This window comes from Aegilops tauschii, chromosome 7 (assembly GCF_002575655.3).
Source record: "Aegilops tauschii subsp. strangulata cultivar AL8/78 chromosome 7, Aet v6.0, whole genome shotgun sequence".
In the NCBI taxonomy this organism is placed as follows: Eukaryota; Viridiplantae; Streptophyta; class Magnoliopsida; order Poales; family Poaceae; genus Aegilops; species Aegilops tauschii.
In genome coordinates, this window is record NC_053041.3 from 529,988,162 (window position 1) to 530,004,237 (window position 16,076).

Consider the following 16,076-nt stretch of genomic DNA (forward strand, 5'->3'; position numbering starts at 1 on the left):
GCATTTCGAGACTCCTCGTCATGTCCGTGATCACATCCGGGACTCTGAACTACCTTCGGTACATCAAAACACGTAAACTCATAATATAACCGTGATCGAACTTTAAGTGTGCGGACCCTACGGGTTCGAGAACTATGTAGACATGACCGAGACACGTCTCCGGTCAATAACCAATAGCGGAACCTGGATGCTCATATTGGCTCCCACATATTCTACGAAGATCTTTATCGGTCAAACCACATAACAATATATGTTGTTCCCTTTGTCATCGGTATGTTACTTGCCCGAGATTCGATCGTCGGTATCTCAATACCTAGTTTAATCTCGTTACCGGCAAGTCTCTTTACTCGTTCCGTAATACATCATCCCGCAACTAACTCATTAGTCACATTGCTTGCAAGGCTTATAGTGATGTGCATTACCGAGAGGGCCCAGAGATACCTCTCCGACAATCGGAGTGACAAATCCTAATCTCGAAATACGCCAAGCCAACAAGTACCTTTGGAGACACCTGTAGAGCACCTTTATGATCACCCAGTTACGTTGTGATGTTTGGTTGCACATAAAGTGTTCCTCCGGTAAACGGGAGTTGCATAATCTCATAGTCATAGAAACATGTATAAGTCATGAAGAAAGCAATAGCAGAACACTAAACGATCAAGTGCTAAGCTAACGGAATGGGTCAAGTCAATCACATCATTCTCCTAATGATGTGATCCCGTTTATCAAATGACAACTGATGTCCATGGCTAGGAAACATAACCATCTTTGATTAACGAGCTAGTCAAGTAGAGGCATACTAGTGACACTCTGTTTGTCTATGTATTCACACAAGTATTATGTTTCCGGTTAATACAATTCTAGCATGAATAATAAACATTTATCATGATATAAGGAAATAAATAATAACTTTATTATTGCCTCTAGGGCATATTTCCTTCAGGTATAGTACAGAGTACATGTATCTACCACGAGATTGTAGTAATGAATATGAGATCGTCCATTGACTAGCCTGGCCTCGGTTTATATATGCACCGTAGGCCTAGGGTTTAGAGGAGTCCTTGTCTTGTGCGCCAAGTCTTGTAGAATCCTTGTATTCGGCATGGGCTGCCCGAAGTGGCCCATTAGTGAATCATCATGGGGGTCCTCGGCCCGACCCAATGGTCGGTAGACGACGTGGTGAGTACCCCCTAGTCCAGGACACCGTCAGTAGCTCCCTGAACCGGTCTTCAAGTTGGGGACGCTCCTCGATTCTTCCGAAGTGTTCTTTATCTTCAATCGTCAGTCTTGAAAACTGGTTCAACAGATCTTCTCATCTTCGATCTTGAGGATCGCCAAAATGAATCCGAAGAGTTTACACGTCGGGTATCCGAGGAGCCGCTTTAAATTTTCGGCCTTTATCAATGCCTTGTTAATTTTTTACGCCACACCTCGGGTTTGAAGTGTTTCCCGTGCAGCGGTGTCCTCTTACGTTTGGGCTTTAATGCCGAACTAAATCCGAGGCATCTGTTCACAGCCGAGCTCCAACACTATTCGACATTCAAGGTATCCTCTTGTGTCCGAGCTCCAACGCCGAACTAAATCCGAGGCGTCTTTTCACAGCCGAACTCCGATGGTCGGCATCCGAGGTATCATAGATTACCTTGGCCTCTGAAAATTTGAATGAGTTCATCCGAGCTTAAATGCCGGAGTAGTCTTCTATGGAACGAGCCATTCGAATCCAAGCTTTATGCCGAACCGTTTCCGAGGTGGTGCACCTCCCTGACTGCGGGCTGATTTTTTGTGAATATTTTCGATTGGTGCAATTTATTCTCTGTCGTGGTATATAGCCAGTAGCCCTCAAGGTGTGTGTCGGTCTAAAACCCGAGATGCACCTGTAGGATGACATAAGACCGCTGATCCCAGTAGCCCCTGAGACTCAGGTTGATTTGCAAAATCGGCCTGTGGATCAACTCCTAGCTCGGCAGAATACTTTGGGACACAAAAAGCGGTGTGCACAGTCCTCGAGACTCAGGTTGGGTGCGGCTGACCAACCTGAGGATCATAATCTCCTCGGAAACTATATTGCACCTAAATTTTCTGCATTGGATTGCCAATGCAGTAGCCCCCCGAGAATTGGGTTGGGCAACATGGCCGACCCTAGGATCGTACCTCCTCGGGAACTAGTTCAACTGTCATGTATGTTTTGACAATACCGAGGTGGAGTTCGGCAGGAAAGATGTCGAACTGTAGTTTTAGAAAAGAGTTTCACGCCGAACACCTCAACCAAGAGAATGTCCTGCTTTCTGAAAGGAAAACATAAAATAGGTGAAAGATGTTATAAGCTTAAAGACCAAAAAACATGTGTAAAAAACTTGACGTCTAGATTGAATCAAGCTGTTTTGGTGCCAATACGAAATTGGTTTTAAAATTGTACTTTTGTCGTGCTTTGACATGACAAATCCGATCTCTAGACTTCAAGTGGGTCAGCCTTCGGCTTCAACCTTCCTATCCCGAAGGCGGAGTGTTTCTCAGGCCAGTTTAGCGAACTAAACACGAGCGGCTTTAGAGAGAAACCAGGCTACCCGGCTATTGATCATACACCTGAGTCGACAAAGGAGTGGTAGAAAAATATTTTGCAACGACTAAGAAGAAAACATCTATTATAAAACGGCTCATATTAATTTAAGAGCCCCCAAGTGACTTGGGTAAAAGAATTTTATGTATAATGGTTGTATGTACCGAAGTACTTATATAATATCTGCGTTCGCCCGAACTTTGAACGCGTCTTAACCGACCGTCGGCTTCTCCCTCTTCGGCCAAGGGCCGAAAAGTGTTATCTACTCCACCTACCGAGAATATCGGCGGTGTTTCGGATAACCAGACAATCAGGCCATGAGGCTTTCTTTGGTTGCTCAAGATTACTATGAGACTTGTGCAATAGATTTATGTATGCGTGAGTTCCCTCGTGTGCCGACCATAGTTGAAAACAATAAGAGCGCTAGCTTTCGGCTTCACTCGTCTGAGGTACGAGTTCAGATGACCCGGTCATAACAATCGCAGAGGTGCTCCCTTTACTCCCTAGCCGAACAATCGGGGACGTAGGGGTAAGCACAGGAGCTAGGCAACCTAGCTTTGTGGAACACTTAAGTCAACATGATGCATATTTTGGCATAATATACGAACACGGAATGGTGCAATACATTAATAATCATATGCAAGGAGAATGGCTTCATAAAGGAAGCCCCCATGTAAACGGGGTATTCGAATTTGTTTATAACAAACAAGGTTTTGACAAAGAAAGTTTTTCGCAAATGAATTTTTGTCAAAAAAGTATAATGCTTGGTCAAACTGAACAAAATTTAAAAAGTTTTTGAGCGTGAAAGCGACTTAGCTGGTTAATGTGCTTGGAGTGACGTGGGCCGAGCTTGTAGGGGCTCAACGTCCCAACCCCCAAGCCGGTCTTGGCGTACCCGAGCGAAGAGCTCGGCTTGATGAAGTGATAGCACGACAGTGCCGAAGTGCCGAGGCGAAGCCCCTGGTCCAGCCGAGGAGACAGAGTAGTTCGGCAGCGTGACAATGAAGCCCCCACGCCAGTCGACGTGTCGAAACAGGTCGGCATGGTGGACGTCAGTTTGATGAAGCGACGACACGATAATGGTGACACAGGGTATCACACCATGGTGACGGTGGAATTTGCTTGATGGAGGCGAGAGGACGACTCCGTACGCCGAGGTGACTGAACGAAGAGTTCGGTTTGACGAAGTGGCGACGCTGCACGGCCGATATGGCAAGATGAAGTCCTCGGTTTAGTTAACATGGAAAAGCTGTGGTCGGCGGATGCCGAAGTCTCATGCAGGTCGGCTGGTGACACCGAAGTCCCCGGAGCAGGTTGATGAAGGGATGCCAAAGCCCCGGTCCAGTCGAGGTGACGGAGCAGGTCGGTAAGGTGACACTAGAGCCCCACGACATCAGATGTGTCGAAGCAGGTTGACGAGGTGGACGTCGGCTTGATGAAGCGACAGCGCGGCGATGCTGAGGTAACGACACAATTTGGTCGTCGGAGGCGGGACGACGATGTCGGCACGCCGAGGTGATCGTGTGACGCAGTCCAAATTCATTACCCGCACACATAATACAATGCAAGCAAGAAGCAATAGTAATTAAAAGAACACAAATGCATATTTAATACATGCGGCGAATAATTTGGTAAGCATGGCTGAGCGCCAAGGTCAGCTCGATGGCGACGATGTGGTGCGGCGACGTCGACACAGGTTGATCGGCCTACGTGACGGCGAGAGGTTGGCCAGACCGATGCCGCGTACAAGTGTTGGTAAAACATCCCTACAAAAATAATGTAGAGCAAAAAACAGAAAATATTCTGTATGTAACAATTTTACGTGCTAAACAAATAGCCAGGAGAAACAAAACCTGTATGACGACGAAGAATGTAGCAGACCAAAGGAAATAAAAGAAAGTAGTCTGAACGAAACTAGTATCAGCCAGCACCAAGAATATATTGGTCTTGACCTTTATGTGGAGCAGTAGTGCTTAAACCACTAGAATCCTCTTACCAAATCTAGGGTACTGTGCTACAAAACTAGTAGTCAATTAGGTTAGTAGTACTCTAGATCTATCCATTTTTGAAAAAAGATTACTAGAAACTGCCAGCGGCCGACAAAGAGCTGAATTAAAAAGGAAGAAGAATTAAAACTTCCTGTTTGTGTGCGGCCATGGAGCCAAGTCCCTGTTAGGGTACGGCTTTCGTACTATCTTTTCGGCAGGATTGCCTGTTGGTCAGATTGAGTCCGGATCGTCAAGCAGCGGACGCGAACATAGGCCATACTGAGAATTTGTGAGGCAGAGCTCTTGGAGCTAGCCGATGCGACGACGCCAGAGCCCCCGAACCGAGTGACGTGAAGAGCAAGTACGTGCAGAGGAGCTTCCTCGATGATGAAACTTTTGAAAGCAAGTTTGCATAGCGGATCAAATCTCAAAATTGTGAAACGATTAGTACCATGCATGCCTTGACAAGTACTCTCAACACTTCATAAACAAACATAATTAAACCTCCCTGAAGATTTTTTTAGTGTGCACAACACTTTTTGAGAGGAAGGTAAACTTATCCTTTTGCCCGCGCGAAGCAGCAGCACTAATTGGATAGGCTAGGATTAGTGCCCGATCTGAGTAACAGTAGTACTAGCCTTCATATACATCATCAGCACGCATAGTTGGTAATCGGCAAGCTTCCATGATCAGTCCACCTTGGGACTTGGGATAGTTGCATGCCGTGGTTCCCCTTAATTAGGGCAGCAACGGGCACGTGACGCTTTAGGTATTACCCGGCGGCCGCCGCCGAATAGATTGGATCATCAGTATTCGGCTGATTATCTGCCAACAAAAATTCACGCGCACCAACGGGGACAATTTTTGCACAGATTATCCATCAAGAAATAAATTTAACTTAAAAGAAACAACACCTGGTTGTTGCTGCCGTTCGGGAGCATCCTCGCTCCGCGTACGACACCAGAGGCTAGCACCCGATCGACCTTCTTATTGCCTTGATTAGACGCCGCCGTTTAGCGATCTCCAGAACGTAGTACAGCGCCAGATGATCCATACGAGGGCATCTTGGACTCAACTAAATCTATGAACAGAGCTGGCAATAAAAAATTCCCACAAAAAACCAGTACGGATCAGCTCTGATCGAAAAAATATCACCTGATTATTGATTTTGTCTTCCATCAATCCGCGATGATCACCCAGCTGGCTCCCAATGAAAGCACCAATGCCGGTTCTATATCCAGCGTATCTTGTAGTAGGGGTCCTAAGCTAGGTGTCTTGGAGCGATGGGTAACAGGAGACGAGGGACACGGTGTTTATCCAGGTTCGGGCCGTCTCTAAGAGGTAAAACCCTACTCCTGCTTGATTATATTTGATGTGGGTATAGTACAGAGTACATGTATCTACCACGAGATTGTAGTAATGAATATGAGATCGTCCATTGACTAGTCTGGCCTCGGTTTATATATGCACCGTAAGCCTAGGGTTTAGAGGAGTCCTTGTCTTGTGCGCCAAGTCTTGTAGAATCCTCCTTGTATTCGGCATGGGCTGCCCGAAGTGGCCCATTACTGAATCATCAGGGGTCCTCGGCCCGACCCAATGGTCGGTAGACGACGTGGTGAGTACCCCCTAGTCCAGGACACCGTCACTAACCAAATGAACTTTTGCAACGAAGGGGAACCCATTTCTTAAATAGTACGGCCGTCAGGGCACAAATTTGTATTCCTTAGAACCTGGCTTTGTGCATCGATTTGTATGAGAAGCGACCAAAAGATTCCAAATTCCACTTTCAACTATCTTCTTGGGCTGGCACAAGTTGCACCTTACTGATAGCATCCTAGATACAAAAATAGGATGAACTTTTCAATAGTGAGCTTATCCTTAATATCTCTCCAGCAACATCCATCAGTAAGGCCATCATCATCCAGCATGCACGTTGGTTTGGTGTTGTCCGGGGCTAATGCGACAATATCAGGGGCAATGTCAGCAAGCGAAGAGCCTTCAAGGCACACATCATACCAAAAGAAGGTGATGTTACCATTTCCTAGAACCAACCGAGCTGCAGAATTGAAGTGAGCACCTCGTTTGGATTTAGAGGAACTCCCAATCATTGCCAAGACTTATCAAGCTCGGTCCTAGCAATCCACGCACGACGGACTTTCGTAGCGGTACTCACACCTGCCAAGTTCACAACCCCGAGACCCCCAAACTCCTTAGGGGTGCAAACAACCTCCCACTTGACAAGGTAGTGCCCTCCAACAAATTCGTAAGATCCTTTTCAGAGGAAGGCATGTCGATTTTCTTAAACATCCAAGGAGGGGTGTCAAGAGAAATCAAATGGAAAATTGTAACGCATGTTAGAATGGATTGGACCAGCACAAGACGACCACTCTATGTTAGCATTGCCAACCGCCAAGAGGGAAGTCTCGATCTGATAATGTCCAACAATCTCCTTAAGCGGTAATGGCGCAAGCATGTCGTCGTGTCCTGGGTTCCTAATTTGCCGTCACACGCACAACACTTGCCATAGCCCCATCCTCTTCCCCTGCTACCTCGTTGGGTTGTCCAAAACTAAAAATCTATTCCCTAAAAAAAAAACTCTCAAAATCTGTATTATTCAGGCTATGTACTTATTCTTTGGCCAACGGGATAGATCATTACAGGGAACCTTAATTTGAAGAAATTTATTTGATTAGCTTTTTGGTTGAATCAATTTCCATGGACAATGTGGCCACGATTAGCAGTTGAGCCTCGAGACAAGTCACATCAGTGTGGTGTCCAGTAAGAGCTTCCATGGTAGAAACTCAGTTTCGTCACACACTCGAAAAGGAGATGATAATTGTCGATGTGGCATCAATCCTGGTGAGAAAGAGGAGAGGCGACAGATACCAGAACAAGCGAGTTCTTGTGAATGGGCAAAGACACATGCTCTTATTTTACATTGGTAAGGGCGATTACTCCCATTACAGACAAGAAATACACCAAATTTACTTGTAGGTGCTTCGATTGCGGTAGAGATAGAAGGAGTTGATACAAAAAAACCTTCAATATGAAGTTTGAAATGATGAATTGAGGTAGAGTATGTTGATGATCCGGTAGTGGAAGAGGCGGCGTGCTGCGTCAGCCATGACGGTCGCGAGAAGGAATAAACTGTAGACGGAAAGGCTTGAGCTGGAAGACGCATGGAAACCGTTGGATTTCAATCCAACGGCTAGATGAGTGTCCGAATCTTGAAGTTCCCGAGCCGTCGATGGTCCCAGATTGTCATTTCTTTTCTCGCCCAGACGCCACCGTGTCGGATTAGCTTTCTTCACCGATCAGCGGGCGCCGTCGCGCCTACTTCCCGCACCCGTGCTGCCGTGTACCTTTCCCGTCGTGCCGATCTCAAGAAACCGATCTGGTTACTGGATCTCACCATCCTGGCTGGCTACCTCCGTAAGGAGTTGAAGCTGCTGGAGAGCTCGACGGAGCTAAAGGATCCCAGATTCTTGTAGGGACCCGGCGAGAGCCCATCACCGTCGGCGCCCAGCTGCTGCCGCGTCTCCGCTGCCGCACGGCGCCTCCTGTCCCACACCCTGTACGCCCCGAACGCAGCGGCGGCAGCCACCACCGCGACGCCGACCGCAAGCAGCGCCGCCTTGACACCGGTCGCCCTCCCGCCGCGCCCAGCCGCCTCTTCCACGCTCCTCACCTTGAAGTAGCCCAGCTTCTTCTCGTCGGCGGCCACCATCAGCTGCGCCGGGTAGTCGATGAGGTAGCAGTAGCCCGTCCCGTTGCTGTACACCGCGCCCCAGCAGCTGCAGTTGCGCGCGCACAGCGCCTCGCAGTCTCCCGCGGACGCCGCGTGCTCGAACCCCAGCAGCTCCTTGTTCGCCGGCTCCACGCCGTGTCCCCGCACCTCCGAGTACAGCCCGCCAACCTCGCCGCCCGTGGTGCCGCACAGGCCGCTCCCGACGGAGGGGGCGGCGCAGCCCGGGCCGTCGGTGGCGTTCGCCAGGCACGCGCACCGGCCGCTGGGCGGCACGCAGACGCTGTACGCGCCGCAGGTGGTGGGCAGCTCGCACGAGTCGGTGATGGTGGTGTAGTCGAGCACCCACCGGGACCCGTCCCAGTAGTAGGCGCGGAGGTTGCCGTCGGGCTCCAGAGTCATGCGGCGGAGAGCGCGGACGCCGTGGTTGAAGGTGTCGAAGGACATGACGTCGGCGGGGGCTCCCTCCTTCTGGTACACGCCGAGGTAGCCGTCGGGCTCCACACGCACGTATATCGGGCCGCCGCCGGCCACGATCTGGGCCTTGGCCTCCAGAGCCGTGTGCTTCGAGTACATGGCGGCGGCGACGCCGCCCGACGACAGCGGTGGCGGCTCGACGTAGAGCGCGAAGTAGTTGCTACCGAGCCGCATGGCGAATCGCTGGTCGATGGAGTGAAGCGCTGCCGATGAGGTGAGGTTCTGACCCTGGACAATGGTGTCCGAAGGGTAGTCGAAGCTCTGCCACACGGCAACGGGCGAGCCGCTGCTCTGAATCTGAAGGTTGGACGTGTTGAGGAGAACGGCGCGGTCGCCGGCCGCCGCGGCGGTGGACCAAAGCACTTGGTTGGTGGCGCCGTCCGTGAGCACCAGGCTGCCGTTGAAGGAGAGGGACGCGGCCGCAGACCACGGCGCGGGGCGGTCTGGCATGGCTCGCCAGAGGGGGAAAGCGGAAGGGAGGTGGAGGACGGCGAGGTCGAGCGTGGTGGAGTTGACTCGGAGGAAGCCGAGGGCGAAGACGCCGGTGGGGTCGGAGAGCACCGGCTGGAAGTGCGAGTAGGACGTGTCGTGGGCGGCCGAGAAGCCTTGCCGTAGCTCCTTCGCTGAGGCCGCCGCCACGCCCGCGCCGCCGGTCAAAGAAACCAGCAGCGCCGCAGCCGCCATGCACATCATCACAGTAAGCTCGCCTGCCATCGCCGCTCGTCCGGCTAGCTAGCTCGCTAGCTCCCTCCAGTGAAACTTCTGCTCAGAGACTCAGGATCTGAGTACGGTTCTTGAAAATGGAAGTAGACAGAGTGAAGAGCACAGAGCAGAGTTGTACGAGTATGGAAGAAGAAGAAGAAGAAGAAGAAGCCAATGAGAATTTGAGATTGGGTTTGGAGCAGGAGAAGACAAGCGCCGGGAATATTTATCTGCTAGTGCAATGTCCATGATCAGCAATGTCGTGGCTGCGAAAGTGAAGCCATAAAAGGGTGGGTGGGATAGGGAGGTTGGGTCAACGATCAGATGAGCACACTCTCGGTGGATAGTTGCCCGTGTCTTACCTTTAGATGCAATTTTGTATTGCCGACTTGCTGTTGGAAAGTGTGAGCTGGGTCAGGGTGGATCAACCCATGGGATGCGAGGCCGGCAGCAATATCTTCTCCAGATGCAAGTTGAAAGTGCACAACTGGCCCCCGTTGGTTTCTGAACAGATCTAGTATCACTTGTGATGCCGAATGCAGTAATCTGAGTCGCGAGCACAGAAGGTTGATGTAAGCCAGGCCGGTCTCCATTTTCTTTCACTCCAGGTACTACTCCCTCTGTAAACACTTTTCGTCTGTTTCATAATGCAGTGCATATAAATTTTCTGAAAAGTTAAACCTTACAAACCTTGACCAAGTTTGCAGAGAAAAGTGTTTATAACTACAATATCAAGTATATACAATATGAAAATACGTCTTGTGATATATCTAGTGACACGTATTGATATTCTATATGTAGTTTCTCTAGAAACTTGGTCAAAATTTGTAAACTTTGATTTTTCAGAAAAATTATACGTACTACATTGTGGAACGGAGGGAGTATTTCTTTAGAGGGAGTGCATTTTAAGATATTCAAACTTTACAACTTGGGGTTCTTCTGAACCTTCGATTTTAAGGGAAGAACCTATGACTCAATGACACATGGGTTCTAATTGCAGGGTAAATATGAAGGTCACACTATGATCCCTCAGTTCCAAAATAGTTGCCATGGTTTTAGTTCAAAATTTGAAATAAAATCACGACAATTATTTTGGAAAAGGAGTACATAGTAAATGGGAGGCAAGCGGGAGCTGGCATACTGTTAGAGTATCACAGTATCACAGGCATATCCGACTATTATGGAAATACAAGATGGAGTATGGTTTGATTTTAGCTTGTATTGTATTAAAAAAACCTAAATAAGAAAAACCTGATGTCATATTTTTCGTTGTCTTGCGTGAACGCCCTCATTGTCGGTGGATCGAGCGGAAGAATCTTGGCGCACAACGACTTGCCACGACATCACTGGGAGACGTTCGTTCGAGACACTGGTCGTGCAAAAGGAGGCAACCCATCACTTCTTCTCTCCCTCACCTATCAAAGCAGTCGTCCATTTTACTCTCCCCATCACTTTCTCTCTTCCACATTCATGGTGTTCCCCATTTAGATCGATCCCGACCAGATTCTCCGACGAGCTGCGACGACCAGCCCATGGGTCCCGACTGACGGTCCAAGTAGGAGTAGCAGAGGAGAAGGAAGGGAGAGAAGGAGAGAAGGAAAGGAGGGCGCCCCCCCCCCCTTGTCCAATTCGGACTAGAGGGGGAGGGGGCGCGCGGCTGCCCTGGCCGCCCCTCCTCTTCTCCCACTAGGGCCCATTAGGCCCAATATACTACCCGGGGGGGTTCCGGTAACCCCCCGGTACTCCGGTATATGTCCGAAACCTCCCGAAACACTTTCGGTGTCCGAACATAGTCGTCCAATATATCGATCTTTACGTCTCGACCATTTCGAGACTCCTCGTCATGTCCGTGATCATATCCGGGACTCCGAACTACCTTCGGTACATCAAAAACACAAAAACTCATAATACCGATCGTCACCGAACTTTAAGCGTGCGGACCCTAATGGTACATGGGAGTCGGAAGATAGCCCTAGAATGTGAGGAAGGTGATGCTGCTTATGCTGAATCTGTTTGTGCAGCAGAGGAGTTGAAGTTTTATAAGGACAACGTTGACCCGGCGGACATGACGTCTCTGAAGAAACCAACCACAGAGCACGACCCGGTGATGAAATTTAAGTCGGCTGATGACACCAAGCTTGTTGATTTTGTTCCAGGCGACTCATCCAAGCAATTCAGTATCAGTGCCAATCTGGATCCTAAATAGGAAAGCGCGCTCATCGAGTTCATCCGTGAGAACCGGGACATCTTTGCATGGAAACCTTCTGACATGCCTGGTGTACCGAGAGAACTCGCTGAGCACACTCTTAATATTGATCCAAAGTTTAAGCCGGTCAGGCAGTTTCTTCGGCGGTTTAACAAGGAGAGACGTAAAGCTATAGGTGAGGAGGTGGCCCGGCTCTTGGTGGCCGGGTTTATTGTTGAAGTTTTTCACCCGGAATGGTTGGCTAACCCAGTGCTTGTACTTAAAAAGAACGGCACCTGGTGGATGTGTGTGGATTACACGGACTTAAATAAGGCTTGTCCGGCTGATCCTTTTGCTCTTCCCCGTATTGATCAAATTATTGATGCTACGGCGGGTTGTGAGCGTTTGAGCTTTTTGGATGCTTACTCTGGTTATCATCATATCAAAATGGCGGTTAAGGACCAGGAGAAGACGGCCTTCATCACTCTGTTTGGAGCCTTCTGTTATGTATCTATGCCTTTTGGGCTCAAGAGTGCCCAGGCGACTTATCAGCGATGTGTGCAGAACTGTCTCCACGATCAGATTGGGCGCAATGTTCATGCTTATGTGGATGATATTGTGGTGAAATCCAGAGAGAAGGAGACCTTGATAGATGATCTGAAGGAAACCTTTGATAATCTCCGGGTCTACAAAATGATGCTTAACCCGGCCAAATGTGTGTTTGGTGTGCCAGCAGGCAAGCTTTTGGGTTTTCTGGTTTCTAACAGAGGCATTGAGGCTAACCTGGAGAAGATCAAGGCGATTACCTCTTTGGCTAAGCCAGCATGCGTCAATGATGTTCAGCGACTGGCGGGTCGTATCGCCGCTTTAAGCCGGTTCATAAGCCGGTTAGGGGAGAAGGCCATACCACTGTATCAGATGATGAAAAAGACAGACAACTTTGTCTAGAGTGATGCTGCTAATACTGCCTTTGAAGATTTGAAGAGACAGTTGTCTGAGCCGCCGGTTCTTGCTGCTCCCATTGATAAGGAACCCTTATTGCTGTATGTGGCTGCTAACTCACGTGTTGGCAGTGTTGCGATTGTGGTGGAGCGCAAGGAGGCCGGCAAGGAACATCCGGTTCAATGGCCGGTTTACTACATCAGTGAGGTGCTTATTGAGTCTAAGCAAAGATATCCACATTGGCAGAAGCTTGTTTATGGGGTGTTCATGGCGAGCCGGAAGCTTAAGCAGTACTTCCAGGGTCACCCCATCACTGTGGTAAGTTCTGCTCCTTTGGGAGACATCAGTCAGAATAGAGAGGCCACAGGACGAGTCGCCAAGTGGGCCATTGAACTTGGGCCTCATGGCTTAAAGTATATGCCACGCACTGCTATTAAGTCTCAAGCACTGGTTGACTTTATCAACGATTGCACAGAGCTGCAGACGCCTGAAGAAAAGCCGGACAACACATACTGGACTATTCACTTTGATGGGTCCAGGCAGTTGGAGGGCTCGGGTGCTGGAGTTGTTTTAGCTTCCCCTCGAGGTGAAAAATTTTGTTATGTGCTCCGGTTGATGTTTCCATGTACTAACAATGCAGCTGAGTATGAGGCCTTGCTCCATGGTCTTCGGATGGCTAAGGAGATGAACTTAAGTCGGGTAAGGTGCTTTGGCGACTCAGATTTGGTGGCTCAACAGGTGTCAGGCAAGTGGGATTCTAAGGATCCTCTCATGGCGGCTTATCGCCGTGAGGTTGATGTTGTCGCTGGACACTTCAAAGGTTATCAAGTGGAGCACATTGATCGAAGGAAGAATGAGGCAGCTGATGCTTTAAGCCGGCTGGGATCTCAGGGTAAGTCGGTGCCACCTAACACTTTCTTGGATGTTTTGCATAACCCTTCTGTCAAGTTGCCTAGAGAGGAGGATTTGGCTGTTCCTGACCCAGAAGCACAATTGGTGGCGGCTCTTCACGTCATCCCAGACTGGACAGTGCCATATTTGGCTTATATGACCCGGGGCGAGTTGCCTGAGGACGAGACCCTGGCTAGACAAATCGTCCGGTGATCTAAATCGATGACCATTGCTAATGGTCAGTTGCATCATCGCAGTGTTACTGGGGCGTTTCAACGTTGTGTTTCGCCTGAGGAAGGTCAAGAAATTCTTCGCGATATCCATGAAGGCGATTGTGGTCATCATGCCGGTTCAAAATCTCTTGTGGCCAAAGCTTTCCGTCATGGTTTTTATTGGTTGACGGCTCATGCTGATGCGGAGGATCTGGTCAGTAAATGCGATGGTTGCCAGAAGTTCTCACGACGGGCTCATGTGCCGGCTCAAGAATTGAGGATGATTCCAATTACTTGGCCGTTTGTAGTCTGGGGGCTTGACATGGTTGGGCCTTTCAAAAGGTCCAAGGATAAAAAGACACACCTCTTGGTGGCGGTTGATAAATTCACGAAGTGGGTTGAGGTAGAGCCGGTCAGTAAGTGTGATGCAGCCACGACGGTTCAATTCATGAAAAAGGTGATCTTTCGTTTTGGCTTTCCACACGACATCATAACTGACAATGGTACTAATCTGTCTAAAGGTGCCATGGAAGAGTTCTGTCAACGTGAGCATATCCGGCTTGATGTTTCATCAGTAGCTCATCCTCAATCCAATGGTCAAGCTGAAAGAGCTAATCAGGAGATCTTGAAAGGCATTAAGCCCCGCTCATGGTCCCCTTACAGCGGACGCCGGGTTGTTGGGTGGAGGAGTTGCCTTCTGTGATATGGAGCATCAATACTACACCTAACAGATCTACGGGTTATACGCCTTTCTTCATGGTTTATGGAGCAGAGGCATGACGAATACTACCAAGTGACATTCGTCATGACTCGCCCCGTGGGGCGGCTTACGTTGAAGCTAATAAAGAACAAGCCCGTCAGGATGCACTTGACTTGTTGGATGAGAAGCGTGACTTAGCAGCAGCCCGCTCGGCGATTTACCAACAGGACCCGCGTCGTTATCACAGCCGCCGGGTTAAGTCCAGAACCTTTCAAGAAGGTGACCTGGTGCTTCAGCTCATCCAGGACCAGTCTGATGCGCACAAGTTATCCCCGCCTTGGGAAGGGCCCTTTGTGGTCAGTAAGAATCTACACAACGGGTCATATTACCTCATCGATGTTCAAGAGCGCAAAGACTCATGTAAGTCGGATGAAGAGACCCGCCGGCCATGGAATATCGCTCATCTTCGGCCTTACTATACTTGAGCCGCCAGCTCTCATGGTGTACATATTTTGATGATGTATACATTATGAAAAGTAATAAAGCAGGACCTCTGTCCTTTTCATCCTCAAAAGTTTATATGTCTTCATTATTATATCTTTGAAATGACCAACAGGGAGCTGATCATATTTGAATCCGGCTCTCCCTTTGGTCCGGCTCATGATCGTATTCGAATCTAGCCGTTAAATATCATGATCACTAGGGGGCTTCCTGTTCAAACATAGGTCATATTCGAACCAAAGAGAACATAGCTGTCGATACCCTTTTGATTGGCACACTGCCAAACCCACTTGGGGGCTTCTTGATCGTATCCGAATCATAGCTCAACCCCTTTGGGTCCGACGTGGATCGTGTTCGAATCAGTGTCGTTAAACAACTCTCAAGGTCATTTGGGGGCTTCCTGTTCAAAGATAGGTCGTATTCGAACCAAAGAGAACATAACTGTCGGTACCCTCTTGATCGGCAACGCCAAAGCCACTGGGGGGCTATATGATCGTATTCGAATCTTAGCTTAACCCCTTTGGAACGGTTTACTGATCGTATTCGAATCAGAAGCCTCAAAATTTTGTCTGTTTCTTGTAAAGTTTTTGCAATCACAATTATTTGACTTTGTCTTGAGACTTTTTTGATCATATTTGAAAGTATCTAGTGGGTGGCTTATTCCATCTGGCTTAACCTTGTTCAATAAGATGTCAGCAGATAACAAACAGTATATGTGCCGGTTTTTACAGAATTGGGTTATCACCCTCACTGTCCGGGTCATATAAACCGGCGGTATCATCCATAGGAGCATAAGTATGATATTATCAGTTGTATTTCAAGGTTATAATTGATAATAGGCCTATTTATCTATGATTCTTTTTGGGTTTTATATATGTTATATGACCCGCCTTACGGTAAGCCGCCAAGGGTCTTGTGATTTATTTTTGTATGCAGGACAGTTGAATCAACTCTCTTAAGCATAAGGAAACAGATGTTAAGCATAATACGGAGGAATATCAGACGACGGCTTAACATTGTTGAGCACCAAATACGTGCATGATAGCACGGCAAAATCAAGTTATTTCTACCCTATTACATGATTCCCAGAGTCCAAAGGATTGATATTGTTTTTTCAGGAAGACACAAATACGAGCCGCCCGACGGATCAGTTGTTTTGTTGACCTGAAGCTTCCA

The 16,076-nt window shown here is 48.6% G+C and overlaps 1 protein-coding gene across 1 annotated transcript; it reads right to left on the reverse strand.

Moving 5' to 3' along the window:
* Positions 1 to 7,454: 7,454 nt before the first annotated feature.
* Positions 7,455 to 10,063, reverse strand: LOC109746799 (PAN domain-containing protein At5g03700). Its single transcript, XM_020305901.4, has one exon. It carries the CDS (start codon positions 9,479 to 9,481, stop codon positions 7,970 to 7,972), a length of 1,512 nt encoding a protein of 503 aa, XP_020161490.1. The 5' UTR covers positions 9,482 to 10,063; the 3' UTR covers positions 7,455 to 7,969.
* Positions 10,064 to 16,076: the final 6,013 nt, after the last annotated feature.

Bases quoted from the DNA above. Each gene is read 5' to 3' on its own strand.
- LOC109746799 (XM_020305901.4), bottom strand. From the start codon at position 9,481: ATGGCAGGCGAGCTTACTGTGATGATGTGCATGGCGGCTGCGGCGCTG.